Below are 23,076 nucleotides of genomic sequence, written 5' to 3'. Positions count from 1 at the left end.
GCATGTTGACCAGGTTTTCAGCTCCCCATAGCGCTCCTAATGTTCCTACCGTTTCTTTCTGCAGATTCTATCATGGCATATCACCCCCGAGGCTCAAATACTACCTCATATCGACCAGGCTGGGCAGTAAGTTGGTCCCGCATGTCACGCTCCACAGCCTCGCCAGTTTCGCCAGGCGCAAAACGAACAATATAGCGAGAGAGCAAGATTGTGACAACTAGCCGGATCTGGGTAAGAGCTAAATTCTTTCCAACGCAAGCACGTCGGCCTGGTTCGTGTAAGCTAGTTGCAAGTCAAGCAGGATAATAGGTACCTACCAACGCCAAAAGGCGCAAAGGAGTCTTTGTCCCGAATCATTTCAGGTCGACTATACCAGCGCTCTGGGACGAAGGACAAGGGATCCTCGAATGACCTCTCGGCTATATCACGGGAAATTGATTCAGATGTCAGCCCTCTTTGCTCAATTCCCTATCTTATTAAGAACCGGTCAACTGGTTGCTTACATCGAAAAATGGTGTACTTCGGAGCAGCAAGTTTAATACCACCTGGGATGTACGTCCCGTCAATCGTCATGCCTTGTGCCGGAGTCATCCGTGTACCCATGGTCAGTGCAGCTGGGATAAGTCGCATCGTTTCGTTAATAAACCCATTCAGGCATGGCAGCTTTGACAGGCCAGTGATATCTGAAGGATCAATGTTTTTCACTTCTTGATACACTCGTTCGGCATATTCAGGATATGAAGCCATGAAGTACCAGACTAGAATTAGACTTGGACCAGTCGTGTCGCTAAAGAAGAGTCAGTACAGATGTAGTCACTTGCGGTGCCCGCACATTCAAGAATTGAAATTTGAATCGTTAAGTCACATTGATCGAAACTTCTCAGCTTCACGTACCTTCCACCCACAATTACCGAAACGGTGTTGCCGCTCAGTAATTGCTTCTTGCCAATCCAGTTCTTCTCGTTGCGTCCATTGTGAAATTCCTCAATGAAATATGAAGCGATGTCCGGTTGAGCAGGCGCATTTTGAAGCCTCCGCTCAATGCACTGGTCACAAAAAGATATCATCCCCATCCAGTCTTTCACACGCCAGAAACGGCCTAGAAAGGCGAATGCCAATCGAATTGCCCAAACAGTATGGTTAAGGGATCCGAGAATGGCAAGTGCCGAGCGCTGTTGTATAATAGCGCGATGCCAGTTCTTAGTCTTCATCATATCGAAGCTTTCGTTGAATGCAAATTCGCCCATGGAATCGAATGCAAACCATTGCATGATGTCATTAGGCGAAATTGGCTGACCCTCCATGCCAGCAACGATCGATTCCAGCGTTCCAATCTGCTGGAGAATTCGAGGCAAGTACTCCCTAATGGCTATTCGTACCAGGGTCAAATGCGTTAGTGCTTTTGTCAGAACATGCCTTGCAGGAGAGGGGAGATTCAAAGTAGATCAATAATAGGGGGACTTTACATTTCATTGACAGCGCCCGATTCCAGACCTTTCGCCGTTCTGTGTGGTCTTCTTCTATGCGAGAGAAGATAGGAGAAATGCGCGGATGTACAATATCGTACCAATCCGAGCGAATGTTCGCATTGCCGGCTCCATCCAAAGCCTCCCATGCCTTTGGGTGAAAAATTGTGATCTCGGCAGGGCCTGGTATTCTCTGAGCCGCCTGACCCGTCGAGGAATCTTGTTCATGAATGCATAACTGACCTGTTCGTACAAATGTGCCATACTTCTTGTTCAATTCATCAAGGAACAGATGGTTTCTCGAATCCCGACACTTGTAAACACTCCACAGTTTACTCGCAGCACCAAGGCGAGGACCAGGAAAATGACGGAGTCGATGGAAGAAGAGACGGTAGATGATGATGCTACTTAGCATTCCAGATAGATAGAAGCAGAGGCAAGTCAGCCACCACATGATTATGCTTAAAGCTGTACCGTCCGTTCTTTGGCGTATCTGTACAAGTATTCCAGTAGCGACGGCAGCCACATGACAGGAAACAACAACGGGTGCGCGAAGGTGCCATTCTCCTCGTATGAAAATGGTCAAATGAGCGAGCAAACCCAGCATAGTTGAGGCTATAGTGTTTTCCCAACCCATTGTGAACGTGTGGGATGTTGCTTCAATCAATAATTCAATGTTGCGGATTCCAATGTTCCAATGTTTAAAGCGAAAGGATCTGGCAGATAGAATCGCGGGAAATCGTCCATTGAGTAAGTTAACTCGGTTTCGAGAGCCGCCCCAAAGTTATAATGAGAAAATGCTCGGCGCATACCTAGTCTACTGATCCTATTCAGGCGGGTGGGCCCTTGTGCCATATTGAACGATGGCATTCTCTGTCTCCATACTATTCCGCCAAGTTCTGGAGGTTTGAGCCAAGGGCTCCACTTTTCTGGGGGCCGTAATCGTCTGTATGCATACCAAATGATACCGGCAAATTTCGCGAATTCCGATACGGCCCTGAATGTTTGCCCAGGTAGCGCAAATTGGCCCGTGCAATGGCTAAACAAAATGCTGTCCACCTGGCCAATCGCGCACTAACATTCTTGATACTATATATGTCAATATGACAGCGCATACTTTCGACCCACCGCCTTGGACGCTTCAACCGTGGAAGTGCTCGGAGTCTTCGATTTTTCAAATGTTGGCGAGGCCTCCAAATCTTGGTAGGAGCTGCAATTCTCTGCCCTAGATAACACCAAAGTAGTGCCAGTAGTTGAGTCTATTGAATAGAAATCCTCGCCGGCAATTGTTCAATATTTCCGGGAATCGACATAAAGCTCCGAAGATGAAGTAATTAGGTTCGTTTTTGGAGACTGGCATATTATCAAAGCCACTGAATTACCACTGGCTGGCTGGCCCAAACATTGAACCTTTCAAGGTTCCGAGGGTGAAAGGTTTGAAAGTTTACCTACGTAATGTATTGATTGCACGCATGGATCTGGACATATGGAGTAGTCTCTGAGGGGAGTAGTGGATTCAGCCCGCAGAGGCACGCACGAGCAAATCCTTCGGTTTGAATCACAGTGCCAAGTAATCCCGTCCTTCACACTCGCGTCCTGACGTACATGCATGGGGCGGGGTACATATGTCGATTTGCATGTGTGTACCTGTACGGAGTAAAAAAAAAAATTGAACTTGCAAAGCCGGAAGCCAGCCAGAGCCACAAAAATAGAAACTACGCGCAGGTCACTGAAACAGGAGTTGATCATCTCATATGTATGCAACCTGTAGGTGAATATGCACGTGTGAGAGACTGCATTATCGATTTCGGCTTCATTCGGCTAGATGTGCGACGATTTCTCGGACGAAGGGCCAAAAAAAGACCCAATCCCTGCAAGTACGGAGTACGTAACATTGCAAATGTTGAAAGGTCCACTTGAGGTGGGTACTGCACCTATGTAGCACGGGCCACAAAGGCTTAAGATCTTCGTTATCTATTGATGAGAAACAGTCTCGACCCCAAACGCGGCCTCCTTACGCTAAAGCTTAGCGTGGGCGTTTATCATGCATGCGGCTGTGGGGACAATTGTTGGTTTGGGGGCCAAGGGGAGAATGCATTCCGGCCCGTAGATTTTGGAAAATCCAATGATGAGAAATGAAAGATACATAGACCGTTAATTACAGTACTCTCCCGACCACTTCCAAAGTTCATTCATCTGCTAAATTTTTGACCTTTCCCTCCGCATTTTGATCTTCGATCTCAAGATCCTTAATCATGGCTACTCTCGTGTCAAAACAGATTGCTGTAATTGTCAGCTTCGTGATCTTGAATTTACTGGCAATAATCGCCATGGGAATTCGGTTTTATTCGATCAGAGTTGTTCGCCGGCAGATCAAACGGCATGACATCCTCTGCATTGTGTCGCTGGTCATGCTTTTTGCATACAGTATCGATCTTCTTGTCGGTGAGTGGAATCGCTTGTACAAATGATGAAATTAGAATCCCCATCCACATATATGCTTAACCTGGACATGAAGGCTGACCGAAAATCCCAGCCACGGTAGATGGCGGAATCGGTCTCCACGTTACTCAGGTGTCTCTCCCTACAATGGAGGTTGGGTTAAAGGTATGTGCATGGAACCATATTACCCCTGATGCATAATTCCACATCGGACTTGTATCTCACACATGCATATACTCTGTGCGGCTATCAGGCATTCTTTTCATCTCAATTCTTTTGGGCCATATCTATTGCTTGCTTTCGCCTTGCTATTCTCGACTTTTATGTTCAGACATTCACCACCAAAGGTTTCCGCTGGTCTGCGTATGCTGTGATGGTCGCTGTTTGCCTTTTTTTCATCGCCAGTATCACTACGACATTGCGACTGTGTCGGCCAATTGCGTCGAATTGGAACAAGAGCATCCCAAGCCAATGTGGAGATGAAATGACGGCGGAGCTAGCTGCGGCAGCATTCAACATGGCTCTCGATGTGGGGATTGTTTTTCTACCACTTCCAGTCATCTGGGGCTTGCAGATGGATATACAGAAAAAAGCTGCCGTAATGGCAACTTTTGGCTTGAGCTTGGGGTATGCATGACCTTATGAACATCCTGTTCTTCCGTATATTTCTCCTCCGGTTTCTGACATGGACATTATGTAGGATCGCTGCAATCAATCTTGCTCGCATTATTCAGGTCTTGCGATGCAGTCTTGCTGACTTCACATACTGCACTGCGAATAGTGCAATCTTAACTGTGGCTGAGATGGCCGTCGGTATTATGGTGGCCTCTGTGCCGATGTTTGGTGCTGTCGTTTTCCCAGAGCGCCGTCGTCGTTTTAACAAAGGCTATCGGTACGAACCAAAAAGCCATTCAACCTTGACGCGCCTGAAGAACAGCCGACAGCAAAGCGCGACCCAAGCTAGCATTGACACAACACTAGATCAGATTCTAGAGGATGGCCAGACAATTCCTGTCACCGAAACCAATCAAGTCTTATGAATTACCCCAGTGGATGGCATGGGGAAGCAGCCAGCGGACTAATCAAACTGGGCCAACGAGGATTAATCTGGTGTGCTAGAGGGTTAGTAGTATAATACATAGGACTAGTGTCCTGAGCTATACCGATGGAAACGTGACCTTACAAGGGATACGCAGCGCAGTTAGACACATGAGACCTCTTGATTGCTTGTTTACTTTTACACTTCTACTTACTGACCCCTGGTGGGTCACCAATCTCCCTTCTTCTGTCTTATGGTGATAGAGCATGCCATGTTGGGACTACGCGTGCACAACTTCCAATGTTGAATGTTTGACGACACAGCACTAGGCTCCTCAATCCAATGTGCAAACGAGGTAGAAGTTCGTCCGCTCGGGTATTTCCTCACCCTGTTGGGTCCCACATAAAAAAGTGGATTTCATTTGATATTCAAAAGTTGTGTATACATATGTAATAGATGAGTTATTCAATGGGTCAATACTCGCGCCTACGGATATGTAAAATCAAGTAGTGCTATTTGAAAAAGGAGCGCTACCGGGAGCTGAAACCCGAAGGAACATTTGAAAGACACGCGCTTGGGGAAAGGAAGAAGGAGAGAGGTCTGGGCAATCAATCAATCAAGAGATCTAGGCAAACATACCGCCTAGATCCTCTTGCACTATTTTTAGGTTGACTCTCTGCTAGGTAGCGGTGGTGACCCAGGGCCGCCCCACTTGAATTAGTGCGTACCGGTACATATGGAATAGTCTGTGATTGATGTGTCAATATGCAACCTTGGCAGGGAACATTGAAGTCTAGGTAGAGAACCACATTTCCGCGGGGGCCCCAAAACAGGCTGCGGGTGACTACTCGATACATAGTACTGACCCTCGGCCGCATGCAATAGGTATGTATGTATATCTTGATTCCAACATTTGAACCAACAGCCCCCAAAGTAAACTGACCGTACAGGGAATGATCTACGGGACATCGGGTAGATCGGCAGCCAATAATGTTCAAATGTTGGTATTATGCCGATCTCGTTGTAGGTAGCAGTCGGAACTACGGACAAATTCTTAACAATGCCAAATGAGTTTCGATGGATAAGTCTGAAAACCCCGATTTGAGGAACACTCAGCGGTTTTGCTTGATTTTAAAGTTAATTCTGCAGAATTAATCGAAATGTGTAATCGGTCCTCTCTCCCCTGCTGAATACATACCCCTAGTGGGTCCTAAGCCTCGCGGAATTTGTGCCATGACATCTTACTTATTCAATGTTGGTAGTTGACATCAATTGGTGTTGATGCCCCATCATGAGATCATGTGAGATATACAATTTCCTTGCCCGCTAAGAATGCGTCATTGGTAATGCATACAAGGCTACTAACCATGCATTATAAATGCGGAAAGTGACTCGGTCTTCCTGAACTGTACGCTTAGTGAGTGAACGGGTACTGACCCAAAGCCCTAGCACTAACGGTGCAAGATACCCGACCGGGGAAGAAGACCAGTAGAAGGGACAAAATAGGCTCCAGGCAGTGACACTGCAAGCGATGCTCCATCGCGCCTTTTCATCCCCAATAACCAAGGGCAATGTGTATCTACCCGCAGCAGCATCCCCAGGCTGGTCGTACATATCTTGCACGTGAACAGTCGTACCAACAACTAGACCAACCAAAAAAATCCATGATATAATTGATAGCGATGGCGCTGCTTGCAAAGCTACTTCGAGTGTACCAGAGGCAAAGGACGTAAACCCTGCCGCGTTGAGGAGGTTTCGAACCAGCCAATGATTATCTCCGCCACCAAAATCATTATAAATCGTACCAAAGACCGCTAGCAGTATACTTTGGACAAAGCCGCCCCCTGCAGCTATGCTTGCAGCAATGGCGATCACAATTGATAGCCTTCCAGCTGTGTGAGCCTGCGCTGGAGTCAGCCGGCCAGCCGCAATTGGTCGCCACGGCTTGTTCAACTTGTCTTCTGATATAGAACGCGGGCTTCGTTGGTTGTTGATGGCGAATCCGAGGAGATTGAACCAGGTGTATGCAAGCATGAGAGGCAGGCGGGAAAGGAATGTGATCCAATTTAGGTGGCCGGAGTGAAAGTAAGCGAAGGCAATACTTGGAAAAACCATAGTTTTGAGGTCATTGACACAAAACTGCCAAAGGGTATAGGTGTGATATGCGGTTGACCGGAGCGTCCAAAGACAAGCATCCTCCATCAGACATTGCCAGCTTCGCAGCTTGTGGGTTGAGTGGACTGCAATGCTTGTTGCTGTTTGCGTGGACATGCTGAGTAAATCGAATAAAATGAATAGAGCAGGAGTTCACAAAGCTGTCGATTTGAGGAGTGTTGAATCGTACGATTGAAACGGATGGAGGGATGGGGTTTTCAAGGTGAGAATTTAATATCAATCAATCCTGGGAGCAATCGATTGCTCAGGTGCGTTGAGTATGTATGTAACTCTTGGAGGTGTGTCGATGATCTCAACTTCAAATATTCAATGTTTGAATTGTTTCCAAGGTTGGCGGCAGTTGGGCTACGTATGTATGTTTCTAAATATGTTTTTTTTCCAGGGCTTCCAGTCCCAAACTGCGGCATACGACCTCGGGAGCCGGGAACGGATACTACTAGCATGCGATAGTAATTCCTAATTCCGAGAGTGCGAAATCTTTCGTCATTCAAATTTGGCCCCTATCCGTCAAGAAATTTCCTTGGCCTATTTTGGTAGAAAGGTCTAAACTGGAATAATTCATTTTGGTTGTTCAGGTGGTGCTATAAATGGAACTCTCGCAGAACCTGCTGTATGTGTCCCTCCTACATAGTGTAAGAACCCGTGGGTCTTGTGGGCTGCTAATTTATAGTCTCAAATCTGACCAATCAAATATAAGATAAATGTTACCAAATAATACATTTTTCCAAGCTCAAATACCGATGTACTGTGACATGTACAAAACTTGTTTTGTCAGCGAAAGATTACGGCTTAACGGCCCACTCCCCACCGCCATCTGTGCAGATCACTTTTAGTTTACATAGACTGAGAGGAGTTTTTTAGTTCATCGATTTCGTGCAACGCATATTTGTAATCAGCACAGACCTGCATTGAGACATCGCTGTGCTCCAGGGCTCCACCTTTAAGGTTGCCTGTCTTTTCTCGTGCCTATTTAGCCCCAGTACAATCCCCAATTGCCTCTTAGCCAGATCAATATTCAATTTACAGATCTCAAAGCTCCTCTGCCTTACTTTTCGCAACAAACTTCTACACATCCAGCGAAACAAAAGCTGAACTTCATCCATTATTTGGAACTCTTTGTTCACTACCTAACCTGAGCACCCGCCATTATGTCCGTGAGAGCACTTATTTACGCCTACCGCAAGCCTGGTCTCTCTCTTGAGGACTTCAAGAAGCACTACGAGGACCACGCTGAACTTGTCAAACGGCTCTCCGGGGAGGACTTTCCTCTTTCACACAAGCGCACCTATGTCGCACGCAGCACCGTTGGGGTCGCCTCTGAGGATGCTAGTGAGCGTAATGCGCTGACCCCCGCCACCGTTCTTGTTGGGAAACAGTCGCACTTCGACTTCGATGCCTATGCTGAGCTTACGTTCACCGATAAGGCAGCTTTTCAGGCCTTCAGTGCTAAGATATACGCCCCCGACGCTGCTGCTCAGATTGCAGCCGACGAGGAGAAGTTCCTCGATAAGTCGAAGCTCGGAATCGTTTTACTTGGCGATGTCATCGAAACTACCAGATAGAAGTCGTTCACTGGGCATGTACTAGATCAGAACCTAATGGATCGTTCGATGGATGCTTATTTTTACAAAGGGACCACTATTGTTTGAGGGCACCTGGGCGGATCACTGGCAGTGGAGAGGACGGAAAACCCCCAGGAAATGATATATACCATAATCCAGTCTAGGGAACTAAGCATTACCACATGTGCACACCTACTCAAGTGCTGTAGAAGGACTATGTAGTGGCACAAAGCACTAGGCGAGTGTGCGGGAAACATGCTGATCACGCGGGACACTCAAATGTATAAAGCATCAGACCACTTCCATCTCCCTGACTACCCATGGAACTCCCTCCAGATATCCGTCTCTTCCCAGATTCCCACTGCTTCCAGTGGTGGGCTTGCAATCTTGTCAATAGCCCTGGAGTCCGCACATATGCAGGTATAGATGACGACCCTCCCATTACACCAGTTAGTCCATTGTGGTATCTCATACAGGGTCAGCAAGAGCCGTTGTAATCGGATTTTCTTGCTCTTGAACATCAAATTCAAATTCTTATACCGTACTGAGCAAGCATCTACCCACATGCTTTGGGATCAACAGACGAGTGTAATGCAAGCCAGCACATAAAAATATATCAATAATGCTAGGGTGTTTATATTAATACCGATGCTGGCGCGGCCATGCAGACCATTCATTCTACCATATTTATAGCAATAGCGTAAAGACTTAGATAATGTCGACCTGCCGAAGGCGTAGAAGTCTCATGTTCTGCCATAGCTTCAATCGCACTATGAAGTGGTCCCCTTTGAAGACCATATCACGAGTCATATTTGGTATGGCTCTTTTTATGATAAATCCTAGACATTTCTTCCTGTAACTTGTTCATCTTGGCCTCTAGAACAGATATCTTGTCGTAACCTTTGGCCAGGGTCGAAATGGATTCTTGAACCACTGCGATCCAGTGGCCTTGGTCTGTTAGCTGCTTAACGACCGATCTGATTAACGAGTCAGATGGAAGTTTCACCTCGGTTAGGGGCTTCCAAGGGCTTACTGAGTTCGTCGATTTAAACTTGACTTTTGTAAGCTCCAACACATAAGTGAAGTGACTGACCATGTAATTGCTCGACTCATTTGCTGGCGTGGGTCAATGGTCTCTCCATGGTTCAAGCCAAAGGGTTGATGAGAACCTGTACACCAATTCCGGTATTTCTGTTCGAATTGCCTCGGCTCCAAATCAGCTTGAAAGTAATCTCTTGTGATTTAAAATACCACCTTGGAACTACCAAAAAACCCCCCTCCTCAACCACCGCAATTTCCTCCCCTAAATGGTCAAATCCTACCTCCGATTCCAGTACACAAACCACCAATGACCTCGGTATAAACTCTCGAACTCAAGCAACGCCAATTACATCTACCACGGCAAAGGAACAGTTGAATACCAACCTCGACTGCCATTCCAATCCGTTACCCGCCACACTAGACCCAGAACCGCAACAACCACGATCAACCTGTTCTCCCCAACCTCTCCAGCCGACACGGGTCATTACTTCGTCGCCCCATAACCAACAGCCAACCTACGCCTCTATTCTTCAACGCCCCGCCTCTTCAACGCAATCGACACCTAAACCAGACAAACCTGTCCCTCCCACCATACCCACACTCAGAATCGAAGGTCTTCATCGCCGTTTTCACAATAAATCATCACCTTTCCAGCTCGAGAAGAAGCGAAGCCAGCGCTCAATGAAACGAACTCGGAACAAGCCCGCAACTGCTACACAGTCACTGTCTAGATTCTTAGCTTCTGCTTTACCCGCGTTCTCGCGGTTTCTAACAGAGATGCAGCCAAAATCGGATGCTTGCTATCCGTCGCATTCGCAATTCAACTATAGCCGCGCCATGAGGGCAGCCTAACAACGGGGGCGGCAATGGGCCACGATAGGCCGTGACGAGGCTCTAAGTTTATGTCAGGAAGTGGATCATTCTAGATGTACACACTCAGATATATAGTTGTCGTATACTGCATATCGCTTTTTGCGAGGGGTCAGTGTAAATGAAATCTACTACTACTACTACTACTACTACTACTACTGGGTGTATGCCGCGCTCCCATAATTCCTCGACTTTAATCTAATGCGATGACTTTGGACAGGAACCTTGCATGGGATGCTTGGCAAGATGCAATGAATCCATACGGACAGACAATAAATGGATTTCGGTTGGTTGAAGGCTGGCATATACGCCATCTGTTATGTCTTACCGCAGGTAGTCTCATACTCAGTGCTTGCGTCGTAGCAGTATCGACTGCAATTCAGGAAGATCTGGAAGCAGGTCTGACGGCAGGCTCATATGCACTTGCAATCACAACACTTGGTCTGGCGGTTTTGACATTCCTGAGCGCTATATTTTGAGCTGAACATTGATGATAGGCTTAATTTTCATAGATACAGAGTTTGTGTGACTGGTGGTAAAAGACATGCAATATTCGTGTCCTCTCACTTACGAGGGCACTTCGTTGATTTGATCCTGTCGTTCTATTTCCATAGAGCCCCACTATGCCCCACCAATAACTAGCGGTGACCTCAAAATATTGAGCCCATCATTATTATCGCTCGCTACGCTAGGTGGAACCGAACAGGCACTTCACTCAATTCTAGGGGGTCCACGCTTTTCTGGCTCCGAAGAAAAACCTAACGTGATTCGAACCTCCTAACGTAGGGAAGAAGATACAACATGCCTAAGAGACTTCCCCAGCCATCGACCCCACCGGATCTTTCTTTCATGCAGGCTCTCTCTTGTCTGTATACAAAAAACAGCATATATCTGTGAAGAGTGCTCTTATCACAAAGAACAATTCATCTTACACCCTCCATTGGTTTGCGCAGAGGGGATACTAATTGGTAGTCTACAATCACGTATTTCCTCATCTGGAATAGCGTTACTCTGACCAGAACTAAGAGATGCGCTGAAGTCTAATAGGGTAATAAGATCCGCGGGTACATACAAATGTGTAGATCACTGTAGTATGGGCATCAAAATTGGAAAATGTAGGATAGAGTACTGTACATCCATCCCTGGCCACCTCAAAGTGGGCTTGGTCTAGGGAGACAATTTGATGGGTCTGCTGATGGCAAGTTTTGGAACTATTTCAGTTCTGGAACTGAGGTTTAGAAACTACTGTAATTCGAAAACTCTAGCTCGAGAACTACGGTGGTTCCAGAACTAAACTTTGGGAATTTAGGTAGTTCTAGAACTAAATTAGTTCCAAAACTTGCCATCAGCCCATCCGCCAAACTGTCGAAAGACATATTACTGAAAGAAGTTAACACCATAACCAGTGGGCGCCCCGAATCTCTAATGTCTGTTCATACTATCCATCACCTCCTAGGTTCGACTGTTTTGTAGACTGTGCAGCGTTGCTATTCAAACAAGCCGCGATACGTCAATGTCAGCAGATACCAGCAAACAGCAGCATCATGAAGAGAACAAGCAAAGGCTTAGTTGGGCTATAGAAAAATAGCAAAGCACTCCTAGGTCGTGTCAACGAGCTCGCAAAGGCTTCGACTGAGGACCAGAGTACAGGGCATACGAAAGTTGGAATTATTGTTAGAATCGATGTTGGTATTGATCACCCAATGGCGATCAAGCGCAATGAATGTAAATTAATTTTCATACTTGTACACAAATAATGGCAAAGAAACCTTGGAGAGTCGCTATTCAGCTTTTTTTTGTTCTTATCTTGCGCATGATATCGATACGTCTGGGGTTCAAATGAGCAAAATGATAGCATGCTGCCGCCTCTGCCCAATATCTGATCAGGTGCGACCCTCTGAGCGGCATTATGAGAGCAAAATTGTATTAGAACCTTATAAAACAGGCAGAAATGAATTTGCGGTGGAAATAAAATTTCAGACAGTCGCGGGGGGTGCAGAGGTATTAGGAAATGCACGGACCTGCACATTGGCAGACAAGGGCTCGTCGAGTAGCCAATCATTTACTGTTGCAACACGGTGATTTTTGGACGGAGCTCCCTCCAATTGCAACACCCACTGTTTATCACCGCTTGAATCCATTGAAAGGTCCCAGATCGTTTAAGTATGGCACAAACTCAACCGTTGATCAGTGCAAGCCAAACGCGCCAAGAAATAGACCGTTCAAGTCAATTAAACTGCTAATTTTGCTCGCTGTACAAAGAGCTACGTGCGCTTTTATGGACGTTAACTCAACAGCGCTGGTGGCCTATCTTCTTTTTATGCCTTGGACATGTTTTTAAAACGGTGAAGTTTCGTTAATACTGAACTGACAGAGCATTTGCTCTTATTTTGCTCAAAATTGATTTCATCGACCCTTAACCGTAGGAGTGGGGCGACCGATCCTCGTTGACGGCGATTTTCCCTATCCCATTATAATGAAATAGAAGTATTTAGATATAGCGGGGGACTTGAGTCCCTCATCAAATTACTTGATTGTTTTAAGTGATCATTGAAGTAGACTTTCTCAACTATTTGGGTCAAAGGACTTTTCACTGCAGATTGACTTGGTGAGGATGTGATATTTGGTGTCCATTTAAAAAGCCAAGGTCGTCTGGGTGGTTCTAAATTTCATACATGTAGCCAAATTTGAGCCTTCAATTGAATACTAAGTCGTCTCTTTTTGAGAAGTCCATACTTTAAAAACACCACTTCAAACCACTGCCTCATATTTCCTTAATACGCAGACCGCCAATAACAACAGCGAAAGCAATGTCCGGCCAATCCTCGACCAGAAAGCTGATGCGTCAGAAACAATGTCGCCGCAGAATAAATGTGATGAAAAAGGCATATGAGTACAGCAAGTTGTGCAACGCAGATGTATGCATGGGGATTCGCATGCGGGAGACGGGCCAGGTACATATTCTGTCCGCAGATCCATCGGGCTTTTGGGCTTTTTTGACTACACAACTGGTAAGCTTTACCATGACGTCATTTAAAGAAACAAAACGCTAACCCAATTAGAGCGCCTACTATCCGACTCCAAATATGGTAAACGATCGTGATTTCAACAAGGGTGGGAAGGAAACAACGATCAATAGTGTGCACTAAAAGCTACAGACGCTAGATGTAAATCTGTCAATTTGTGTTATTGTACTTTAGTTACTGTGGAAACTGACATATGCATACTCCACCTGACATCAAGAGTCGATTGAATGTATTCGCTTCTTTGTCGTTTCACTTTTCTACTGTAGCTTTTCATATCTATTGAATTAGATTATGGTACTTTTCATTATTGAATGCCGCTCAAATATGAGAACGGAATTGCAGGGGTGTCCACTTCTACTTTGATTGCTGGTGCTATACAAATATCAGCGTTCTCCTCTTGACACACTGGCTTGTCTGCGTGTCAAAACAATGATTGTATTTATAACCTTGAATGATCAGGAATCTCGTCATATAAATGATTTTGAATCTGGGAATTCTGTTTGTATAGTGTAGTTCGAAAGAAAGTTCTTTATCAAAATAATGTATAGCCAGGTCGTAAAAGCAGACATCCAATTTTCCTGGATGAGTATACATACATTAACTACAGTACTGTGTCTCATACTGAGGTTTGTCTCAAGATACTATCTGTCTTATGAAACTCTTTGTCTTATGAAACTCTTTGTCTTATGACACTCTTTGTCTTATGACACTCTTTGTCTTATACCAAGGCTTGTCTCAAGACACTAGCTGTCTTGTATCAAGCTTTGTCTTGCCTAGCAAAACACGGGACTCATACTCCTGGAGACCTGATGCTCCTTTTTGTGCAAGTTTTCCATTTTCAGCTTACACAGGAGCGTCTACTTAGTACCAATATCGCTTTCATCAGTTGAATAAAGCGAAATGGGGAGGCAGTACGTCGCCCTGCATGACTTGAAAAAATTGAACACGGCCAACTCGGTATTAGACGATAAACCTACTCTAGAGGGTCATTCAAACCGCTTTCTAGCAAGGACAATTTGTCTTGCACCATTCCTGCCTTTACGTAAAGAAGACCAGCGTCAGATTGACGAGTTGGTAATCTGCAATTATATACTTCCCAATTAGGATTAGTGTTACTTTGATCAAGAATAAAGAGATGCGCTAAACCCAAATAGTATAAGAAGATCCGCGGCATTCAAATCATATGTACAAGACCGTTCTGCCTTCGGTACAGTGCTTGTATACCATTGGACTTTGAAGCAGAAAGTTTGTCCCGAATACCATGATGATCAATGAAAAACCATCATAAGTGAGCCCCTTACCCAGAGTAAATCTACATCCCCGAGCTAGCCCGGACTCGGAATGGGCCGGAGTTATCCTCACAAGCAGGCTGAAATTTTTTTTGACAAAGACGTGGGGGGTTCAGAGGTATTAGGGAATGCACGGGCCCACGCTCTTGGCGGAGACTTTTTTGTTTGATTAGCCAGTCATTTATTATTGTAATATAAATCAATTTCAATATGACCGGAGCTTTCAACTCACAAGCGTTGATCGATCGAGCAAGCCAGAAGTGTCAACAATCGACCGTCTAAGTCAATCAAACTCTGGTTTATGGTCAAAAAGATACACCCTACCCAAAAAAGGGAGGTACGTGTACTTTTGAGTAGTAGTTTACATCCCAGGAGAAGTATATAGTAAAAAAGACTTTTTGCACTTCCTCCGTATGTTCTCGGCAATATCTGGATTTGTTGAACCATGTAGATCCTGAGGCATGCGCGATTGGGGACTTATATGCGCTTTATGGACTATGTACATTGATTCTACACTGCTGGCGAGTGATCGTTCTTCGTTCCTTTACGATGAAGTTCCGTTATTTTTAAGTATTCGCAAGGCGAGTGAGGCTGTAGCTGGACCAGCTCGTGAATCGAGCCGCAGGTGGAAATAAGGATGGTGGAAGTTATCTAAAAGAATGCACTGTCTCCTGAATTCCTTTTCGTAGGAATCTTGATACCCTACGTAGGAACTCCTACCTAAACCTCTTCTCTATGTAGAAACTCTGATATAAATTGACTTACTGTATCTCATATGCGAGTATCAAAAAATTACACTTCGGCCATGAATACCGTTGATCATGAATCGACGACGGTGTTCATCACTTGAACGGGATGGCAGCAGATGTTGATACTTCAAAAATATCTCCATCGAGTATTCATCACCAACACTGTTGAACGTTGATTAAACAACGCTCACCATAACGTAGGTACCAAACGTTTAAAAAGCACCGAAAGGTAGCCTTCAGATCACGTGCATTTGCTATTAGTTTGCTACCCCCCGGATCGACACAGAAATCCTTTTCGATTTTCATCCTTGATACCTAATTTATTAGGCGTCAAACAGCCCTGAAACAGCCCCCGTTAATTAATAGAGCAACTAACCTACCTAAGTTACTATGGATACAAGTGGGAAAGATCACCGCAGATCGAGCCCCACTGCGGGATCCACTCAATCCTGCTTAAGCCAATGATATGCAGGTCTATATTTCCTTTCACTGGTAGCTGCTTGATGGCCACGTCCCCTTGCCTGTCCCAGGAGTTGAGTTTGAGGCTCTGGGAGGGAAACAGTTCCCAATGCCTTGTGAGCTGTGTCTGGGACTGACGGAGGTGTCTCTGGGAGCATTATTGCTTGTTCCCAGGAGCTTTGTTGCTCCTGAAATCAAACACGCAATTCCTGAAGACAGCTGTAGGCTCTCTGGAATCAATAGTGTCCCTGAGTTGAATTGCTCCGCCAGTTACTATTGTGAGGGCTCTGTGATACGGCAATTGAAGTTAAATGTCGAATTTGGCCACGTCAGGGGAATGTACAATCGACGATTTTTATTATTCTTGTAACCTGATTTCCATATGAACGTTGATCAACATGTAATTTAGGAAGATAGTACAACCTAGATACGGATTCCGGTACAGAAGACCATTTTGAATTGATGAATTATTTGTTTCCCTTATGAATCTGCACTTCCTAGTGGTTCTTTTCATTTCGTTCGACTGGCGTAGGATAATAAGACCCCTAGAGATATCAGAGACGTCGTAGCCATATGTTTTCACCTGCACAAGCGACGCTAACTAACATTTATTGTAACGAGGAATTCATCGAATGCTCTCTGGTGCACCCTCATCATATAAATCATTCCAGAACATCATATCCTGCAGCTGTTCCTCTTTCAAGTTGGCATTCACGAAATGCTCTCTTTGTGGGGTCCTGATCCGACGATGGATTTCCCCTGCGGTTTTCCATCCAAAAAATCCCGCCATTTCCCAGTCAATAAGCCCCACAATTGCATCGTTGTTAACTATACAATTGGACTCGGTGAAGTCGTTATGCATAAAGCTCATATCTGGATCGTGATTGGCGGCTGAAAAAATGATGTCTCCTTCTAACGGATTGATCCGGCCGTTACTAAGTATGTTGGGGTCCAGTACAACATGAGAGCGAGCTTTAAGTCTTTGGGTTGGCTTGATAGTGTGAAGCTGACGTATTATCTTCTTGGCCTGTTCTTTATATGATTTTCTTTGTTCTCTGGACAGATATGGCCATGCAACAGACAATCCAACACCTGGAAGCCTTTCTTGGACGAGCACTTGACAACCATTGATCTAAAGAAACAGACATAAGTTATTGGGCTCGATAAACGGAGACAAAGAGAGATTACTTTTCCAGCAAAGTAAATTTCTGGGACTTTGACACCACTCAAGACCGTCTTTGCCAGAGCAATTGCCCGAATCTCATTTGCATCAGCGTATGAGAAGTCAATCTCCGGAGATTGTCTCTTTCCGGTCGCGTGGAGATGGCTGGATTTCACAATGACGCTACCTAGAGCGAAAACATCGCGACCACCAGCATCAGCAGGATAGATCCGATTCTCTTCGGTGCAGAGATTAATGACTGACGCCCAGTATTCCAAGGATTCTGAAGTGTGAGAGTTGATATGCTGATTATCGACGTGGAAGTCATCAGGTTTCGGGCAGTATCGACCATAACAAGGCACGTCAGCGTATAAGTCCGCTGGAGGGATTTTATCTGGATCTGCTTCATAGGGGTTAGTCATTTTAGAAGACAGGTACAACAGAGAGTGTGAGGGAATATTTTGGATTCTAAAGAGGGGTAATCTATCTTAAGTTTCTGTGTAGCAGATGTGAGCTAACGAGACGGTCTGTAGGCAGACGGGCATAGACAAGGGCCGCAACGGTAATCACACATGGTTGGTTGGCTGGATCCCTGTGCAGTCATGCTCATTAATAATGCGCCTGGCTAACTAGAGCCTGATAGATCAGCGCGTTAGAAAGATTTTCATTGGTTTTGCTGCACGTGCATTTGCATGTATCACAATCGGGGCGCTAAGGAAGGGGTTCGTGCAAACATCCAACTGAATCACCACATCTATTTGTTATTCCCATTGGCTAGTCAGGGGGTGCGGTGCAGTGTGCGGCGAAACGCTATCTGACGGGTTCAACTTTTCTCGGCCAGTCAGAGCAGAGAGCTTTGTCGTGAGACTGACAATCGGGCAAATGCCTCTCTCTACATGTAGACGAAATTGAGCGGGGTAATATATTTCAGACAGAGCCATCGAAAATCGTCTATAAAAGGGCTTCGCCTGTTCCATCTGAAGACATCTGTCAACCCAGTTCAAGAAACAGACTCAGTTACATAGTCCACATATTCCCTCAAACATCATGGCTGTTCGATGTTCTGCTTGCGGTCAATGGATCAAGACGACCGGTGGGGCTCATAGCTGTCCCGGCAGCGGCAAGGCCAAAGAAGAGCTGCTTGATGTTCCCAACAATATTGAGGCCAAAAAACATTTCGACCACGACGACCGCGACGTCAACGACGAGGGTTCTGCCTTCTATTTCCTTTATCTAAGCCGCTAAGTCGAAGAAGACCTGTGAGTAGTCAAACCACCGATCATGGTTGCACAAGTTAACGCCGAGTGGAGTGAGCAGAGATTGTATAATTCAGGTGTTTTCTGCTTATGTAGTCGACTTAGCTGGAATGCCAAGAAGGAAAGCACAACATAGTCTTGGTTGCGCAAGCTAGGAATTCGGTTAGGTACCATGGCGTACTGGAAATAATTCAAAATCGATTGTCATACCAAAGAAATTAGTAGTGGCAGACTTGAATGCCCTTTAGACGCTTATATGGAGGTCTTATATCAAGGTTGTCTCAAGAGAAAAGCACAATGAATTCTTGTTAAGGAAAACACTGTCCTCAAGCTCGTCCAGTTGTTATGCGTCGTGGAAAAGCCGCAGATGGTGGTGAAGTAGATCATTACAGACACTACGGTGGAGCTCTCAATATAATTTTACCTCAACTACGCAGATAGTCTTGAAGAATTTGAAGCAGAGATCTTTCTCACAGTCCAGTATCTTATGCCAGATATTGAGTAACCGCAAGGCGGGTGTGGCCGTAGCTGGACCGGCCCGTGACTTCAGCCGAAGATGGGAAGAAGGACGGTCGAAAGTTAATCCGAAATGGTTTCTGCTGGTAATCTCAGAAAATGTACCGCCTCTCCGTACGTCCTGTAACGCGAGGCCACACAACTCGATTGATTCGACGGCCCCTCTTGCTCAATAAATTCCAGTAACCTCATTGGCTCCCTCTTTTTTGTGAGGATTGAAATATTTCACTCCGTTGTTCTTACTTATTAGCCCCTCAGTTGACGTAAATCGGTAAACCGTTGATCATCCATTAACGATAGTGTTCCCCGTTTTTTTTTTCCGTTTTTTTTTCCGTTTTGTTTCCCGTTTTTATTGCTATCCCCTTTTTGATTCGTTGATCAAACAGAATCCCTCATTTATTATGTGTTGAATGTGGTAAGACGGCTGCAGATGTTGATAACACGAGGAATTTTCAATCGAGCGTTCACCACAAGTGCTGTTGAGCGTTGATTAAACGGCCTTGATATAGGTGTATGTATAAAGAATGTATTCTCCAGATCACGTGAATTTGCTAATAGTTCGCGAGCCCCCAGATTGACACTTAAAATTTTTTATAATTTTCGACCTTAGTGCCTGATTTCTTAGACTTCAATAAAAGTTTTGACTCGATGATCCATCTGATCGCCGAAATATGACTCAAGCGGGAAAGATCATCGCAGAATCGAAGGCCACTGCGGGATCCACTCACTCAGCACCGCTTAAGCCAATGAAAATGAAGATCCCGTCCGCAATCCCTGTAAGATCTAGGCCTAGGCCTAGAATGCTTGGACCAGGAGAAAGGGAGCACTAAAAGCGAGCTCATATGACGTATAGCCTTCTATGCCGTTCGGGCTCTTCAGCAAGCCATGCTGTGACTAATTTCCTCTCAAGAGGATTCGCCCAAGAGCCATATTGGCTTGAAAGGAGGGTCCTGTTTCGGAGCTTCCAAGCCATGTCTTTAAGGATGATCTACCCAAGAACAAGCTTCTATTAACTCCTTCTCACGATTTCACTCATAATACTCTCCGCATAGTCCCGGATTCCACACAAAAAAAAGCTCTTATTTCTCTCAATCTCCCAAGATGTCTCGCACCGGGTGACATGGCTCATATCTCCCATGCCCTCCCATTTTCGGAAACACAGGCCTATTTTTGGTCTAAAACGACTGTTAACTCTTGCTAGACGACGAGGTAACTGTAGGGACAGGTAGCTACTGAGCAAACATGTCCCTTTGCCCGTCCCTAGAGCCGAATATGAGGCTTTAGGAGCAGCACAGTTCCCAGGGCCTTGTAAACCGTCTATAGGATTGATGTAAGGGTCTATAGGAACAATAATGCCTGTTCCCAGGAGCTTTGTTGCTCCTGGAATCATATACACAGTTCCTGAAGATAGCTGTAGGTTCTCTGGGGTCAAATAGAGTGAGGGTCTAACGTATCTTTAGATGAGGAGTGTGTAAAGCTATGGTCGATTCTAGATACAAGACTTAGCGCGAGGCAGTAAAAGATAGCTTCCCCGCGTTTAGGGAATCCAGAAGGGCCATGTTGGGCCTTCTCCTGCGCTTATCGTGTAATACCTTATGTCAATCCCTGACACTGTTGCAACCATCTCTAAGCTCATTGATCGAGGTTTTACTATTCCTGGGAGCTTAATCTGCACCTAGAGATCTGCTACAGATTCCCAGGACCGGCTGAAGCGAGTCCAGGAATGTAACAGTAGGTCCCAAGAGCCTTGTTGCTCCCAGATGTGCAGGTACAGTTCCCAGACGCAGACGTAGACCCCCTGAGATTGGTTGGAATTCCCACGGAGTTGACTCCACCTAACGTAGCGAGCGATAATAATGATGGCTCGGTATTTTGAGGGTACCGCAAGCGATTGGTGGGGCAGAGTGGGGCTTGATGGAAATAGAACACCGCATCAAATCAATCAAATACCCTCATAAATGAGAGGACATCATATTGCGTGTCTATTACTACCAATCCCACGAAATCTGCACCTGTGAAAATTAAGTCTATCATTAAAGCAGGTCCGCTCAAAAAAAAAAATCGCCGCTTCGAAAAAATAGGAAACGGCAGGCACATCGAAAGATGATACAGACAGCTTAAAACTGATCTTTGATATTGATGTGATTTAAGTGTAGGGAAAGAGGCACCTCACTAAAATGAATTACAATTTTAAGATGTATGCGAAACGGCTTGTCACAGTTACTCTTAAGACCCGTCGATCAGCCAGTTATTTTTAGTATGATGCGGGAGAAATATCCGCTCACGTAGATTGAAAGAAATTTATGAATGCAAGAATATGAGGCTTTCAACACAGCTGCTCTACCATTTTATTTCTACCGGCAGCTCTTTAGTTGATGGAAACATTACTGCTCAAAACTGATGACCTCTTTAGAAATGTCAAGCATTAAACAGGCCCTGCGCCTATAAATAACGTGTCCGCCTCCAGTCTTGATTGTACCATCCAGGAGAAAATTGTTGCAAAGCATACCAGCGACAATTCACTTATCTTGCTCAAAGGTTGTATTCGACCAGACGCCAGGTACGTCTCTCTACTTCCCATGGGTTCTGTTGACAAGTTGACGAAAGGGAATTTCATCTCCAAAGGTTGAGGTAAGAAGAAGTGATTCGTATGACATATGGAGGATGAACGGGGTAAGCCTATCCTAACTATACTCAAGACCTCTCGCTGACTTTATGGTTCGTGTACGTTCTTAGCAAGATCACAAAGGAAAGAAAATATGTACAGCGGGCGGCTGGATGATGGTAAAGATTGGTTCTGTAGATGATGCAATTAAAACTTGACGCGGTGAAGGAACCAAGGATTTTTTGGAGACCAAGAAATGTGCTAACAAGCCAGTCTAGTCACCAATTTGACTAGTCAGTAGCCAAGACGAACGGTCAAAGCGCTGGTGCCTGAGGCACCAAAAGCTCGAGTCACGGGATAACTGGTAAACATCAACGCGGGTCTCCCCCTCAGATTCTTCCCATGTCAAACAGCCGGGACCCCCTGCCATGTTGGCCTCTATTTCATATCATTAAACCATTTGCTGAAGATTGCTTTTGTCAAAGATGGAACAAACAATCGCCGAGTTAAGATGTCAGCTCGAGGAAGAGAAGACAGCGCGAGAACAGGCAGAAGAGCGCGAGAAGCAGGAAGCAGAAGGAAGGCGCCAGGCAGAAGAGGAAGGAACTCGAGAGAAGACAGCGCGACAACAGGCAGAAGAGCGCGAGAAGCAGGAAGCAGAAGGAAGGCGCCAGGCAGAAGAGGAAGGAACTCGAGAGAAGGAGAAGACTCGACCAACTGCTTTCATCGAACTCATCCGACTTTCTCACAATTTGCTCTCCCGACCGTTGAGGGTCGAGACACCATCTCGCTCGACTAGGGGTGAAGTCCCTCAGCCCACTGGAAAATACTGTCCGACACGTTTGGAATGTTGGACAGACTGCCCAGAGCAACAGTCGGAGTTCTACAGTTCCGTATGCAACTACCTACAAGTGGCACCCGGGGGGGCGCCGCGTTTGTTCTCATCTTTGCATGAGTTAGAAGGATTGGGCAGGCGACTTTGCCGCAAACCTATAAGCAGCGAGCAAGAGCTGGAGGCTTATGAGCGGTTCGCTGTGGAGGAACACGTCTATGATATAATACAGGAGTTGTGCAAAATTCCCGCTGCTCGCGAAGAGTTCGGCCTCGGCGATGGCATTCAGTTCAGCAATCATACGAACTCCTTGACCGCGAACACAGCTGTTGAGGCGGAAGCGAGCCAGCCTTCAAGCATACAACACCCAAGGCCTGATCAATTTTGTATCCATCGCGTCGATGGCGTCACAAAAAACCTTCTAACAAGTGTCGAGTACAAGCCCCCGCACAAGCTTCCCGTCGCAACCCTTCGAGCCGGACTTCGACCAATGGACTTATGGAAGTATTTGGTTCGATCAAATAAGATACCCACGGACCAGGAAGCCAAGTTGAAATACAACGCAGCGAGACTTGCCTGCTCCGCTC

General features: G+C 45.7%; 8 protein-coding genes across 8 annotated transcripts; 5 read left to right on the top strand and 3 right to left on the bottom strand.

Annotated features, from left to right (window-relative positions):
* Positions 1-80: 80 nt before the first annotated feature.
* Positions 81-1,881, bottom strand: N7478_000779 (cytochrome P450; the record flags this gene model as incomplete). Its single annotated transcript, XM_056916994.1, has 5 exons — positions 81-268; positions 318-419; positions 504-787; positions 895-1,369; positions 1,467-1,881. 5 exons carry the CDS (start codon positions 1,879-1,881, stop codon positions 81-83), a joined length of 1,464 nt encoding a protein of 487 aa, XP_056784874.1.
* Positions 1,882-3,721: 1,840 nt separating this feature from the next.
* On the top strand, positions 3,722-4,948 carry N7478_000778 (uncharacterized protein; the record flags this gene model as incomplete). The annotated part of the gene is made up of 4 exons (XM_056916993.1): positions 3,722-3,911; positions 4,003-4,073; positions 4,240-4,535; positions 4,609-4,948. The coding sequence occupies 4 exons, from the start codon at positions 3,722-3,724 to the stop codon at positions 4,946-4,948; spliced, it is 897 nt and encodes a 298-aa protein (XP_056784873.1).
* Positions 4,949-6,273: 1,325 nt separating this feature from the next.
* N7478_000777 (UbiA family prenyltransferase) lies at positions 6,274-7,218 on the bottom strand (the record flags this gene model as incomplete). The annotated part of the gene is made up of 1 exon (XM_056916992.1): positions 6,274-7,218. One exon carries the CDS (start codon positions 7,216-7,218, stop codon positions 6,274-6,276), a length of 945 nt encoding a protein of 314 aa, XP_056784872.1.
* A 1,052-nt stretch (positions 7,219-8,270) lies between these two features.
* N7478_000776 (EthD domain-containing protein) lies at positions 8,271-8,684 on the top strand (the record flags this gene model as incomplete). The annotated part of the gene is made up of 1 exon (XM_056916991.1): positions 8,271-8,684. One exon carries the CDS (start codon positions 8,271-8,273, stop codon positions 8,682-8,684), a length of 414 nt encoding a protein of 137 aa, XP_056784871.1.
* A 1,140-nt stretch (positions 8,685-9,824) lies between these two features.
* N7478_000775 (uncharacterized protein) lies at positions 9,825-10,577 on the top strand (the record flags this gene model as incomplete). Its single annotated transcript, XM_056916990.1, has 1 exon — positions 9,825-10,577. The coding sequence occupies one exon, from the start codon at positions 9,825-9,827 to the stop codon at positions 10,575-10,577; it is 753 nt and encodes a 250-aa protein (XP_056784870.1).
* Positions 10,578-13,405: 2,828 nt separating this feature from the next.
* Positions 13,406-13,744, top strand: N7478_000774 (uncharacterized protein; the record flags this gene model as incomplete). The annotated part of the gene is made up of 2 exons (XM_056916989.1): positions 13,406-13,606; positions 13,658-13,744. 2 exons carry the CDS (start codon positions 13,406-13,408, stop codon positions 13,742-13,744), a joined length of 288 nt encoding a protein of 95 aa, XP_056784869.1.
* A 2,999-nt stretch (positions 13,745-16,743) lies between these two features.
* N7478_000773 (uncharacterized protein) lies at positions 16,744-17,702 on the bottom strand (the record flags this gene model as incomplete). Its single annotated transcript, XM_056916988.1, has 2 exons — positions 16,744-17,250; positions 17,307-17,702. 2 exons carry the CDS (start codon positions 17,700-17,702, stop codon positions 16,744-16,746), a joined length of 903 nt encoding a protein of 300 aa, XP_056784868.1.
* Positions 17,703-18,327: 625 nt separating this feature from the next.
* On the top strand, positions 18,328-18,525 carry N7478_000772 (uncharacterized protein; the record flags this gene model as incomplete). The annotated part of the gene is made up of 1 exon (XM_056916987.1): positions 18,328-18,525. One exon carries the CDS (start codon positions 18,328-18,330, stop codon positions 18,523-18,525), a length of 198 nt encoding a protein of 65 aa, XP_056784867.1.
* Positions 18,526-23,076: the final 4,551 nt, after the last annotated feature.

This window comes from Penicillium angulare, assembly GCF_028827245.1.
Source record: "Penicillium angulare strain IBT 27051 chromosome Unknown utg000001l_segment0_segment0, whole genome shotgun sequence".
In the NCBI taxonomy this organism is placed as follows: Eukaryota; Fungi; Ascomycota; class Eurotiomycetes; order Eurotiales; family Aspergillaceae; genus Penicillium; species Penicillium angulare.
Note: the sequence above shows the minus strand (reverse complement) of the source record. Positions and strands in the feature narration are given on the sequence as shown.